This window comes from Apteryx rowi, unplaced genomic scaffold (genome assembly GCF_003343035.1).
Source record: "Apteryx rowi isolate R43461 unplaced genomic scaffold, aptRow1 scaffold_38, whole genome shotgun sequence".
Taxonomy (NCBI): Eukaryota; Metazoa; Chordata; class Aves; order Apterygiformes; family Apterygidae; genus Apteryx; species Apteryx rowi.
The window spans coordinates 2,864,041-2,878,492 of record NW_020450307.1 but is presented as its reverse complement, the minus strand read 5'-3'; the positions used below and the strand labels follow the sequence as shown (position 1 = coordinate 2,878,492).

General features: G+C 44.3%; 1 protein-coding gene across 1 annotated transcript in view; it reads right to left on the bottom strand.

The window, feature by feature from the left end:
• Positions 1 to 14,452, bottom strand: part of SAMD11 (sterile alpha motif domain containing 11) — a 130,465-nt gene that overhangs the window by 65,811 nt on the left and 50,202 nt on the right. The window contains exon 3 of the mRNA XM_026074004.1: positions 9,400 to 9,450. Coding sequence (XP_025929789.1) covers positions 9,400 to 9,450 — 51 coding nt within the window. The remainder of the gene's footprint in view (positions 1 to 9,399; positions 9,451 to 14,452) is intronic.

Genomic DNA, 14,452 nt, shown 5'->3' with positions numbered 1-14,452 from the left:
CAGTAGAGCTGGCAACTCCAAAATGAGGTGGAAATAAGTTTAAAGATGTTTTTATTGTAATCCTGCTTCACCATTCAGCGCTCCGCAAGCCCATAAATAGAAATAAGATGGAACAGCACCACACTGATGCTGGACTGGAGATGAGAAAGAGAGGAAGCATGGAGATGAAGGACAGGACCAGGCTATCATTAATGGCACTTTATTCTGACAGACAGTTTTGACATGTGCTCATCTGTTAAGGTGCCACAAAAGCATTTAGCCAGGGGAATGCCCATACTAGATATTTCAGCCTCGAATTTCCCCTCCCGCCTTCAGTAATGTAGATAGGGCTCCTGAGTTTGAAGAACTATCAGAAAAGCCTAATGCATCTTGAATCTTGCATTTCCATCACGGTTGTAACCTTGGAGCCAAAAAGCTTACTGTGCAGCAGCATAAAGACACAAGGTGGCTTTGGGGGGGGGGGGGCGGAAGGCATATTAGGAATAAAGAGGGCCTGAATCCACTTCATAATCCCAAACAAAACAGGGAAAACCTTAAACACAGTCCCTATACTACCCCTCCATAACCAGCAGGATACACTTGCCCTCCAGAGGAGACACCTCATGCAGACTTGTTCAAAATACAGGGATTACAAAAGCATGGTGTAAGTACTGTGCAAGACCAGCAGACTCTCTTCTCCTGACTGACATATTTTTCTTAGTGCAGGCGTGCACCCACATACACACATGACTAGTCCCTTAAAAACATCTTTGACTTCTGCCTCCTTCACGCACACACTTATTGGGCAGCAACCCAAAACAGATTCACAGAGTTCAGAAGGACTTTCCTTAATGGTCCATCTTCATCAGCTCGCCTGCCGCCGCCACTACAAGCAGCCATACGTCTTTCCTCTGAACATCCATCAAGTCCATGCTATTGATCAGACCCTGACCACAGCCTGCAGCTCAGCTTGGCCACTAAAAAAAAAAAATTTCACTAAGACAGAATAAGGAAGGCAACCACAGCAAACAGAACAGCGGGAGGTTGCCTGCCTGTCATCAGGACCTTTGAGTCCTAACACAACGCCACTGTCACCACTATTAACAACCAGCAACCAGTATCTATAACCCTCTCCCCAATAGCACCGGGTGCAGCTCATTCTCGAACAAATCAACCAGCTCAGAAGCCTGCCTTAAAGGTTGTTGGCAGGGCAGCAGTGATCTTAAGTTCCTGCAGAAATTCAGTTTTATGGTGGAGGGTCGCACGCTTTCTAGCTATTGCCAGTCAAATGCATTTCACGCATTTCTAGGACTATCTCCACCCTGCTCTTCCCCTACCTCCTCACTATACAGACCTTGTGAGTCAACCTCCTCCATCCTCTGCTTCAGGGATTCCTGCGGCTCACACCAATCCCTCCCTCATCCCAGAGCTGCTTGTTTTCCTTTCCATCACTTCTGAGGGCAGGGTGTTCCCATTTAAGTTTATACACCCTTCTTTCAGCTCCCCAGTTTGTCACTAACACCAACCCAAACACCCCAGCTTATTCCAAATTTCCCCGAGTTCCCAAGGCCTCCTATGCTGGATCCCCAAACTCAACCCTTAGAAAATACTTCTGAAAATTCTGTTCCTTGCCAGAATCCAAGTTACACCCAGCCTCGCCCTCCGAACTAAAGCAGCTGCTGCTGCTGCATGCATGCAAGTGCAGGGAAGGGCCAAAAGATTCCTCTGCCTGCAGCACCAGGCAGCCTGGAGGTCCTGATTTTTTCCTGACAGTTTTTTTGGCGGATCTGATTTGCACCAAAATCAATGGGCTTGTCCTGCTGACGTGTAGAGCATTCCCTGAAGTTTTGGACTTGTCTGGATGCTACGTTCCAAAGTTATTGAGTAACAGACAAACAGAAATGTTTTGCTCAGCCAATAAAAAGAATGTGTCACTGACATGCAGCTGGTGTGCCTGATGGATATAAGGTCTCTTTAAATACCCCAAATTCTACTCGTTTTCTCAATTCATTAAGCAGCCTGGTTTGAACTGATGAAATATTAAAATAATACTCAGATAAGTAATTTTAAATGGGTGATAAGGCACAAGTTTAGACAATGAACAGTGAGAACTGATGGTCTGCAGGAATCACTCACATGTCCAATGTATTAAGGACAAGACAGACTTAAATTTGAATCCTTCTAATTTCACAGGAGGGTGGGAAGACGGAGGTCAGAAGACCTCCTATTCCAGAGACATGTCCTTGAAGTTTTGATCCAKCATCCAATCTAAAAGCAGAAGAGTATGATTTGCTTTTCCATCTCTGTATGGAACTGAAATATAACAAGAATGCTCTCCAAAAGTTTTAACCAAGCCTATGTATATCTTGAGAATACACCAAGGTCTCAAGACGCCTTYACATGCTCAGTTTATTCAGAATTCTTTCAGTTGCCCATCAAAAGGTTCATTATACACCCCCACCCATGCTATACTACACATTACTGTAAAGAGGTGACAACATACTGGGGATAAATATGAAGAGCATTACTCTTGCATAAATATGCCCTCTTGCCTTGTAGGCATCTAAAAGATTTTCTCACCTACCTTATTATATTCTTCAAGCTTTAAAATGAAGGCTAAGATCAGTTTATCAGAGAACTATTCAACTTTATCATTCCTCTGAATTGCTGCTAGCACATAAATGGTCTTCTTTCCCCAACCCATCCCAATAGCTAAATGAATCACTCTGGGAATGAATAAGAGAGCAAAAAGTACTGTTAAAATCCGATCTAATAATACTCTTTAATATTCTTTACCAAATGAATGGATACTAATTCTCTCCATTCTTCCCTAAAAGTATGTTCATCCCAKAATCTGCACAAACACCTGGTCTATGGGAAAGACAGAAGCCAAAACTTCTCAGGTAAGCCTGCCCTACATGACCCCTTGAAAATCCCAGACGTAATTCACCCACTCACACGGGCCTCGAGGAGCGTCGTGCTAACAGCCTCCGTGGAATCCAGGGAACACTACCGCAAGCAACTTCTGCAACCAACCAGTGACTGATCAGCAGCTTCCAGCAAGACAGCCTCCAAGACTGATTTTGCTTCCTGCCAGTACAGGTCTTCTTAGGTTTTTACACCCACAAACAAAAGGAAACCATATATTCTGCAGTACAGAAACAGAAGTCTGTCCTGTTGCCATCTGAAGTCCTCCCAAAGCAGCTGATGAAACATCAGGCTCATAATAAACATTCAGCAGCTCCTCCCATTTCATCTCAAAATCTACATTCTCAAATCTTCACATGGATGTTTTGTGGATGAGCAAACACAAGCAAAGCACAGGTTTCTCACATTTTTCTACACAACTGGAAGCTTAACTCTGTGGCTGAACCTTCCCAAAYGCTCTTCTTTCTGACACAGAATGTTCTTGTTAATGTCTATCAACTATATCAATTTGGAGTAGATTTATACTATTTCCCTTTCTCCAGTTAAACAAAAGAACAGATCTATTTACTTGCTGAGCAACTATTGTCTAAAATCAAACAGGTATGTCGCTGTTTGATGAACAAACTGTGTTCACCCATCTGGAAAGTCTTTTCCTTCCAACACACTGTCTCCACATAGACATGCCTTGACTGCCAACAACAGTGGCATTAGCCAGGAGGTTCCTTGTTTTTATTGGCTTTGCCTTCAGGAAGCACGTCCTGGTTCAGAGTTTTAATTTTAACAGTTACAAAGGTGAGGACTCTTTGTACATTTTGCCAAAATGAGGATTAAATCATTTCCGTAGGCAGTTTAAGTCCCAAAGCCACAGCAGAATTAATCTAGAAGAGCCAAATTCAGTCTTGTGTTACATAAATGCCCTTCCCATACCAACCAGAAGGCACAGTTAATACACTCAGTATTAATACACTTCACCAGGAATTTTATTAGCTCTCTGTAGCGCACAGTCAAGAGTCAGCTTCACAGCTGTCCTCCGCAGCCCCCACGAGCTATGGAAACAGCTCCGCAGGCCTACGTACAGCTAGTATCTCACCAGTCTTCTCTGCACTGACTTAAAACACATGGGCAAAATCTGCCTCATTCTGCTTAGTTCAGCTTATAACCAGCCTTTTCTAGTGGGACTCCTGCATCAGCCCTGCTGTCTGCTGGGAGTCGAGGCAGAAGTCAGTACTGGCATTGAAGGGCGGAGGCAGGTTCCCATCCCTACACCTCAGCTGTCCTATCTGAAGGCACTCTTGTCCCTCTGCAACCATCTGATTTTTCTACTGAAACGTAAAGGTGCATATCTGACAAACATCAGCTCATTTAACAACAGATGCTAAAGATTACAAGGCCTTAAGGGGTTACATCCAGCTTTCAGCTGCTAAAAGCTTCTTGCAGCCTCCCAGTTCCTACTTCAGGTCTCCTAGATTAAAAGGCAGTAGCTTACTAGCAAAAATAAATAAATAAACAGCCTAAAGGCTGTCCTATATCAATCCTTAAAGGGCACTGCAGCAATATGCTCTGGCATCTGATAACATTACCTGCATCACACAGCAATACTTTCTGCTGAGTCAGGATCAGCCTTGACATGTTCAAAACCATCTGCTTTTCATTTCTCCTCTCCTGCTTTCTTCTCCTCTCCCTTTGTATCTTCCAAAGGAACAGGCTAAATCAGTGAATTTCCCCTTGTTTTTCTTCTCCTGCCCCATTTAACATGTATTTTTCATCTGTTTCTTCCACTTGGCCTGATCTGTTTAATGTCCTCTTCCTTCTCGACTAATCTGTTTCATTCTTTCTTAAGTACAGTTTTCTAAAAAGGATGCAGCTGTATCACATAGACCAAGCATGTACATTTAACAACCCAGTTTAAGTGCTGCTGTTTAAACTCAATCTTGGCTCTAACGGTTTATGCCAGGGTTAAATAGATGTGGAAAGGGCCATTAAGTATGTTATAGTCAGACTTAAACGTACACATGCTCATGGATACACAAGCTCGTAGCCAAATGTCTGTCTGTCTAAAATACATTCTAACATGGTTCAAGCCCATCCAGAAAGGCTGGTTAAACACCACTGTAATCTTTGTTTAAACCATGGTTGTTAAATGCCATTTATTTGCTCTGGGCAAATGGTGTCTTTGTTTCCCTTCCACCACTTTATGAAGCCTTCATGTGACATATACATGGAAAAAATTATCCCCTGGGCCCAGTAAGCTTGGACTGTCCCCTCAAGTGGTTTTTCATTCATACTTCAGTGAAGAGATGATCTTGCATTCTCCCATCTCTTTGCTTTGTCACCCTCTTATGTCTTTGTTAGCACAGGACTTTGAAGACAGAAATGCTGCCTTGGATATTCTTTTAGAGTTTGCTCACTATGGACTCAAAAGCTAAAGCACATGGCTGAACATCAAGGGGCCTAACTCCATTCTCAGCTGCCCTCCTTGTCTTTTTGTACAGCTTTAGCCATTTACGCAGCATCTTCTTTCCCACCAGCCAGGCCATCTTTAATGAGGATCACCTTAACAACAGCTCTTGTCTTCCTTGCAAAGAGGCGAGGCCTAACTGCACTGAAAGTGTCTTGAGAATCTCAGATTGGCACAATGTTCATTCCACCCTGAGCTGCATCACCGCACAGTATTAACACGCACAGCCCCTTATCTACTTCTCACTCACCTCCCCCCCCAGCTCCCTCAAGACATCGAACGGCAAAAAATAGGATGAAAACCATTTTCCCACCTGAAGCTCCTCTTTATTCCATAACCTATTTTCATAATGTGCTTCAGCCTCAGAAAGGTACTCCTGCCTACGGTGCTGAGCATCTGTGACCACACCGAAATCAATAGGAGCAGAGAACAGTCGTCTTCTGGTGGAGAACAGGCTTTAACCATGTGTTTACTACTTCAAAACTTGATGGGCTTTTCTTGAAATAAAAGGGGAAGTGCATCATTTACTGAACAACTTCAACAAATTCCAGCAAATTGTTCAAGGTAACAGCATGTCCATACAAAGGAATTCTACCTTATAAAAGCAATTTTAAAGGAAGTGTATCTGCAAACTTCACAGAAACTCAAACCCAGTCACTGTGTTGACTTCAAAAGCCTAAAAGGGAAGGGAGCAAAGCACCTGGAGATATGAAGAGAGATCTTAATCTCCCCTTTCAGGACAATTCCTCAACCTTGACTTTTGGTTCTTTGCGTGCAGAACAACTTGTACCCAATTAAATGTCTTTTAATCCGGGGCAATGCAGGCAGCAATTCTAAGGTGGCTAGACTCCACAGAATCCAGGTATCCTCTGACAACTTGGAAAGGAAGATCAAAGACAACCTTATGACAAAGAGGCAGATAAATTCAGATGGCAGTTCCCAGACCTGCTTGATTTAAAGCAGTGCAGTGACTATGTGTTTTCATGTAGGTATGGTGCATCGTAACAATTTTCTGGCATGGTTTCGGGATGACCTGTAAAACTCCCATGGGCTGAATTACGCAGCTGACTGAGAACAAAGATCAGTTAAACCTTTATCCCATCCCACAATGTATTTTAGATATGCCAGATATTTTACAGAATTGTGATGGCAATTTAGGTCACTTAAATACATACAACCTTTTTCTGTACTGACACATAAAACACACAAATGACTTTCTCTGCGACACAGAATGGCATGGGCTGTTTTCCTATGAGCTAGCAGGATGGGCACACTTTTGATAGTTGAACTAGCCATTTAATCCAAAGTGGTAAAATTTGTGTTCCCAGGAGGGAACTGCCAATATTTCTGCCAAGAGAGAGCTAAACTGAAGGGGACAAACAGTTAACATGAGGAAGCCAGCGATACATATTTGCTGACATAAAAATCAGATCGTTATGTTATTTCATGCATTTAAAAGTTCAGAAATAATTTTCTAAAGATGGGAGTTCTAATTTCCAAAGGTGTTTACACCCTTAGTTGCCATTGTGTTAAACTGCAGAATTGTTGCTCACATGGCTATTAATTAAGGCTTGCGGCAGCACTTCCATTACAAACCTCTGCCTTCTAGGAGTTTATAATCGGACCATAAAACTTCGCTCTAGGCTGAACTTTATCATGAAAAGGTCTGCCTAGAAGGAATCCATATTTTTTGGATTTTGGAGTCCCAAAAGCTTACAGCAAAAAACAGGGATTTTATTCTAAAGGATGCTGTAAAAAGAACTTCAGCTGTTTTTTTTGTTTTTGTTTTTGTTTTTATAGGAGCACTGGGGGAAATGTGCCTTCTAGATTGCCTCCTAAATGCTTACTGCTTGGAGTGGGGCAAAATCTGTGCTTAGTTAAATACCGGTGAATGCCACTGCCCTCACTAGTTYACTGATGGAGTATGAATCCAGTGCAGATTTCCCACCCTTCACTCCCCACTGCCTCCACTGAGCCTCATGGCAGGTGCCAAGACTTGATTCAGACTCCAGCAGTCAACTAAATATAGATGGAGGTGTCTCTCCAGGTGCATGGTTTTGTGTACAACCTGCACACACCAATGTTGCCAACAGAACAATCCAAACTGTCCTCACCTTGGGCATGGGGAGGTGGAAGGAGCTAAAATGACAAGATTTTATTTGTCCTTCAGTCCTTTGCTGCCCACTCTCACTCTTGTGCCACAGTTTTTGTTGGGTGCGTACAGAACAGAGGTAGCACTTGTCAGAGCTGCACTTGAAGGGCATATGATGGAGCTGGAACTCATTCCTAATATTCTCTTTTCCTGTCACCAATGCTAACATTTGAAAAACATTCTGAGGCTTGCAGATAAAACAGAGGAATGCCCACATCAGCTGCAATACTGAGATGTATGCCTTTATAAAGCTCTTAAACAATGTTCACTTGAGTAAATACTACATCCGCTGCACCGAGTCCAAAACATGTAAGTCTTGTCACAAAACTCATCAGATATAAAATTATTTGCACACCCTTGGCCAGACAATCTGATCTCTGTAGAGTATGAATCATCTTTCTTAAATGTTTGAGAAGTGCCTAGCATGAAGCAGTACTTTCACAGCAATTGTTATAGTAATAATAATAATTTCCTAGTGTTTTCAATCAGTAACTGAACAGGAAGATTGCACAAAGCATCAAAACTACTTTTAGCACACTAGAAAAGTTATTAGTGAACTATTATTTGCAAGCAGATCCTATGGATCAGATTCTGATTTCTACAATATCCGCATATACATGAAGCACATATAGAACTAGATTCTGGCCTACCCACTCTAGGCCTATTCTACCTCCTTCTGTTCTGTGTTCCCCAAGAAGTTTCTGGGCAAATCTGTTATTTATTGGCTGCACATATTAATTTCTCTTGTTTTAGAAAACAGGCAGCACCTGCCAAGCTCATAGATTTTACTCAGAGATGGCAACTGAGTATAAAAAGCAAATTTTAAAATTCCAGTTGTCTTTTCCTAGTACAGAAGCAAATAACTGCAACTATATTTTTAAAGGATTGGAAAAGTTATGACTACTAGCAACACTAATGGAGAAAATGCACTATTAAGCACCGTGCTCAAGTTATCAACTGACCACTTCCGAGGTCACAAAGGAATATTCCTGTTCATAACTGCATATCTTCATTTTGTGAATTTCCACCTTCTTCAGGTATCTGTTACTGCAGGAAAGCAGACTTTAAAACCAATATACCAGATTGGTTTGTCAGTCTTCCTAGTCTCACAGTTCAGGCTCCTATATCATTTTTTTTATGTCTTGTAAAGTACTTGTCATTTCTTGAATTATATTTTTTTCCCAAGCTAACTTGTAAATACTCTGGCTCTGCACTTGCAGCTGTAGAAGTTCACCCCATTCACACTTCACATTGCAAAATGCAGGGTCCTATTAACTGCGGTACTTCAGTACTGCAGTAGGACGACTACATGCATAAGTTCTTGCACAACCAGGGTGTCTCAGCGGTATCATTTTGTTATGTAAGCCTTGGTCATGTAGTGGCTCTTGCTATTGCAGATACAGGCCCACCTTTTAAGGTAGCACTGCTTCGGCTTTGCTAAGCACAACACTGCAGTTTCTGAGCAACTCAGAAGCATAAGGCAGTCTGGCCTTGTCTTATAAACCAATAATCACTCTTGCAAATGAGATGTAGGCTCCCATGACAGTTAGGAAATATATCTGGGCCACCTCAACTTCGCATTCTTGCAAAAAAGGACCAGAGTAAACATATATCAGAAACAATAATGGGATTTCTTTACAAGTCTAATTGATTCTCTCTTCCACCATAAAAGAGACTTCTTCCCCCCAAAGACAACTTTCTTCAAATAAAAGAACCAAAGAAAGAATATGTGGGAAGAGGAGAAAAAGAAAGAAAGAAGGAAGAAAAAATCACAGCACTGACAATCAGAAACGCTCATTTACATCTAACAGCATCCATATGCCAGTAACATGTATCATAAACTCTTAGCCTACCATACAAAGAGGATGCCACAAAATGGTACCTGCAAGAGGTCTCTCGGAAGGAGATGTTTAAATCCCAGTGGGTGTGTATCCTGTTAACAAACAAACAGAGAGGTCAATGGCACACGCTGAACGCTGCATCTCTTGCCACTTAAAGAGCAGCTCCATCACGACAACCCACCCACGCCCCTCTCAGACTCCCTCGAGCCCTCAGCTACAACTACCGCGTCCTTCCTGAGCTGTGGGGTGCTGCAACAAGCCCCGCTGCACGCTCACAGCAGCCCTGAGCGTCCACAGCAGGCCACACAGGGCTGCCAGCTAGAGCCCTGCGAGCGAGCTCTACGCTGGTGAGAGAACTGCTTTTTGCTGCATGCAGCCTCCCTAACAGGTGTGGGGCGCATTGATATTTTATGCATAAAACCTAAATATGCCTGTACTGCACTCCCTCCTCCACGCCTGCCCCAGCTGTAAATAAATTATTAGCAATTTCCCACCTCGGAAATTAATTTCACATATTCTGTCACTCTGCCTGCTGACAAGCAGGAACAGCAGATTCTAGATGAACAACATCCTAAATTAAGATTAAGCGCAGCCAAGGGGGTTGGTTTTGTTTATTTTTCTTCCTTTGCTACTCTCTTCAAGAAGACAGCACCTACACCAACCCAGAGGACTAAGGCAGGCGCTTGACCTTCTGTGGTCTGGTGGCTCCACATGATGCCAGGGAGCACTAATTTTCCCTGCCACCCAGAGAAGGTCTGCAACCATCACTGTTCCTCCATGTCAAGGTGACTGACAAGAACCCCAGCCGTCRGAGACCAAACCGGCAAGCAAGCCTGTCTGCATGCACAGATCCACCCCCACATCCCTCAGCATCTGCCTGTGAACATGCCGGTTCCTAACTGTGTGTGTCACCGCCTGCAGATGGAGGTTCACAAAAGTATTAAACAGAGGTGCCTGCAAATATCACAGCCAGCAGAGCCCAAATGCACTTTTGCACATTTTGTGCATCCCTACAGCACCCCTGCCTCTGCCCTCAGCTGGGAAAAGCAACAGTTTGAAGCTGAAGAACATCCGATTGCAGAAAAGGCCTAATCCAAAAATTGCTAAGTCAATAGGAGCCTTTCTCCTGATTTGAATGTGCTTTGAATTGGGCCAGAAAACACGTAAGCCTGAGCAGTGGGTCGAGGGGACTTAACCGAGGTTTGAGTGTCTGYGTAAGTGCTTTCCTGAACGGGTGCCCCTGCTTCAGCCTAGTTCAGAAATCAGCTGAAAACAACACTTAACATGTAAATAATTTCACATCCAGAACATGCTGCTGCTGCAAGCTTTGCTAATGTGACAGTATATCTTTTGTGCACTTTCTGCAAGACTGGCTCAGAAAAGGAGTCCAATTGCTCCCTGAGTAGTTCTTTTGGAGGATTGTTAGATTTTATTAAATATTAAGCTCTACCAATAAAGCAAGGCTCAGAACTGTATTTATTAGTTCCTCTTATCTCAAACCTAGTTTTTCCTCCTCTTCTTCTTCCTCATATGCAACAGTTTAGGAAACCTGTCCCAGCTTTCCATCTTCCCAGCTTTTTATTTGCAAACAGACAAAAGCATAGGTACTTCCCAGCTACTGAGCTTACAGCAACAACAGTTGTTCTCAATGTCAAAATTCAAGCAACATTTGAAAACCTTTTAGACAGCACAAGCCAAGTTGAGGCACTGAGTAAAATCTCCACGAACTGAGGTTTTGCTCAAACTCAGGAATACATTCTGACATTCCAGGTAAGCTGATCTGAATCTGAAGTTCAAGGCAAATTCAAGCCAGCCAAAGCCCATAGGGCCCTAACAGGACCAGAAAGGTCTGGCCTGCTCACAGAAGACTGGGATTGGTGAGGTGGGCTTAATTTTTGCACTGCTCCCTAGAATACAAGATTTCTCTCGCACACAGGAGTTTCCCATCCTCACTGGAAATCGTCATTGCTCCCAGCTCTCTGACTCAGACCCGGGACTGCACAGCCTGTCCTGTAACAGGAGGGTCCAGATCCTCACCAAATGCCAGGGAAGCAGGTAGGCAGGTACCTCTCAGCCCTGGCGCTGCCAAAGGAGGCAGAAGGCAGGGGAGAAGTGAAATGACCTGCTCAAGGCAGCAAAGCGAACCGACATCAGAGCAGGAGACTGCCTGGGCTCCTGGCTCTCCACTTTGGGTTCAGCGCCTAAGTTAAACTCTCAGCCTCCCATAAAGCGTAACAGAGGCTGCCGCTGTTGACAGCGGTACACAACAGATAGCAATCCTGAGCGTCAGGCAAAGGCAGGTCTCGTAATGAGGCTTAGCACAGCTGAACTTCAAAGCGTAAGAATGCAGCATCGGATAGTTATAAGTAATGGGGAGGGAAGACCTCGTACTAAAGGAATAGCTCAGATCCATGCCAAGGCAGACAGCTATTTGCCAGGATGGATAATTAAACACCCATATTTAGACAAATGAATAGGTGAGAATGAAATTAAATCCTAATTATCTTTTTTGGGGGGGGTGGGAGGGAGAGGGAGCAGAACCAAGCACTCATTCCACGTTTCTATGCTGTTATCACCAATTAGATTTCTGAGGCTAACGTACATTTCACTCTAACAGGTTATTCATTCAATTGAAATCAAATTACTAATAATTTGCAAGCTATCAGCTACACAAGCCTGTCCTTGGGTTGTATAGAGAGTGGTGAGCAGGAGCCAGGTTCTTACAGATTAATAACAGAAAAGGAAGGGGAAAAACAAAAAATGCAGCCACGCAAGCGAAGGCACTAACTACTGCTACCGCCTCTCCCACCTCCTCACCCACCCAAGATCTCAGACACAGTGTGATCAGTTAGAAAGCGTTTAATACAAATGACCAGATGGGTCCCACAGCAACAGGGGGAGGCTGGTTCCCTGCACTGCTTTCTAGCCAGGAGAGGCAGGCTGAGGGGGATGGAAGCAGGGGGAAAGAACAAACTGCTGGAGCAGGCGCCTCAGCGAGGAGGGACTGGAATGTCAGGGCTTGGTTTGCACAAAGAATGAAATTACTTATATATGCATGTGAATCAAAAAAGATTTAACAGGAAGGGCTGAGGCTATTTGAGGCATATCTGGAGCTTGCACTGGAATGAGAATCCAGCCCAGAAAAGAAAGCGACAGAGTTGGCAAAATAATGGAGAGCAGCTGGGATACTTTTTAATTTTTAAGTTGTTTTTTTCCTTCCCCTTCATTTCYTTTTACCCTAGCGGCCCCTGCAAGCTTTCAACACCGGAGGGGCAACCATGGATGAGGCCAACAAAGTGAGTCAGGCATCCCCTAACGTCCTATCACTCCAGGGGCAGCAACAACCTCATTCTGCAGCTGAGCTTTTGCATTGTGGCCAACTCACTTTCTGCTGCTCCCTTTGGCTCACTCCAGACGTCCCAGGTGCATGCTGCAGCAACCAATACACATGGCATGTAAGTGCGGAGAATACTGGACAGCATCCAGCCACAGGAACAGGTCGTGACTGCCAGAAGCAGAGACCGTCAAAGCCATCTCTTACCCACAACTGTCCCTTTCTTCTCCCATTCGCTTTTAAGACCAACACTTCATTTGGAGGGGTTTATCTGTATCTTCCAATTTTTTAGCATAGGCAAGGCCACAGAGAAGGGAAAATATTGACAAGGTTTCGCCACCTCCTCTGGTTTAGAAGACTGCATAGACGGGACAGTATTGGGGAAAGGTGGAACTAAGGACTTCTGTTGCCCTGGCACAGCCCAACCCCACCATGGTCAGCGGGAGTTCAATGTGTCCTGGATCAGGCCCTTCGTCTCATCCTCCAGCATGGAAATGGCACATGGTGAGGCCCATGCAAAGCAAATGGCACTGCTGCAGGTGACCCGTTTGGGAGGATATATTTGCAGGCAACATCACGCAGGCTGCTTCGTTGGAAGGTCAGAGCTCGCTCCTCCCTCCTTCTCTGCTCTTCCCATACACCACCATCTCAGCTCCCACAGTCTCCCTAGATTCATGTCACACTATTTTCAGGCTAACGTAAGAAGCTTGTGCAGGCAATGAAGAGAGGTCAGTTCCTCCAGGAAAGCTCATACATGATGGCAGAAAGAATGGCCTAGTGATTACAGCAAGGCTGAGACTTGGACTTGGGGCATCTTGGTTACTCTTCACCCTGGAATCAATGTCATAAATGTCAGATGCAAGGAGCTACACAGAAGCATCCAGGAGCACTTCCAGGTCAGGATTTCATTTTCACACCTCACCTTTCCCTCAGTCTATACCTCTTTCTTGGGCAAAAGGGATTTCTTACGGTGTATCATATTTTATCCTGCAGCATCCCTGAAAAGTAACTAACCATTTTCTCTCCATCTCTCCCTCTCTGTCTGTCTCTCTCCCCCTCTCAAATATACGTCCTCATTAGATCAACGACATGCTTCCTGGCAGTCTGGACCCAGTCCAGCCTTCACTTCCCAGATAGACTTTTAATATATTTATTGAATAGAGTGATTGTCATTAAGTGGCGCATGGTTCAGAGAAAGAAGAGGAAGGAGGGAGGAAAGAGAAAGGAGGAGAAGAGAAGATAAAGGATTGGGGAGGAGGAAGGGGCTGGCTTTCACCTTCCCATTAATAAAAAATAACCAGTGGAAACTGCAAGAAGAATGTCCTGAAGCAGCAAAATCTCTCTCCAGCCATAAGGGAGGCCCTACTTCCCCCCTTCTCTTGAATCACAGCAATTAGACGAAGGGCTATTGAATCTAATCTAAGAGCCTGATTCACGGCTGGAGCCCAGAGTGTTTCCTGCTCTGCCATGTGTCTAGTCTCTTTAGTTGTACACTGTCTGGAAGAGCCTCATCAGCTTAGCCCAATCCCCAGGCAAGCTCTGGCTCTGTCAGCAGGTAAAAAGCAATGTTGTGGGTTTATCATGCCATGAGGCTGAGCTCCACCAACAGGGAGGATGCCATCCTACACAGCTCTCATTCCAGGGCAGCACGGGGGTGGAGTGTTCGGGAGCTTTTCAGGAGGAGGCCAAGCAAGGGAAGGAACGCAGAGCCAGTGCTGTGTACACGACACATCATCCGAGAAGGCGCTGGGACCTTACGA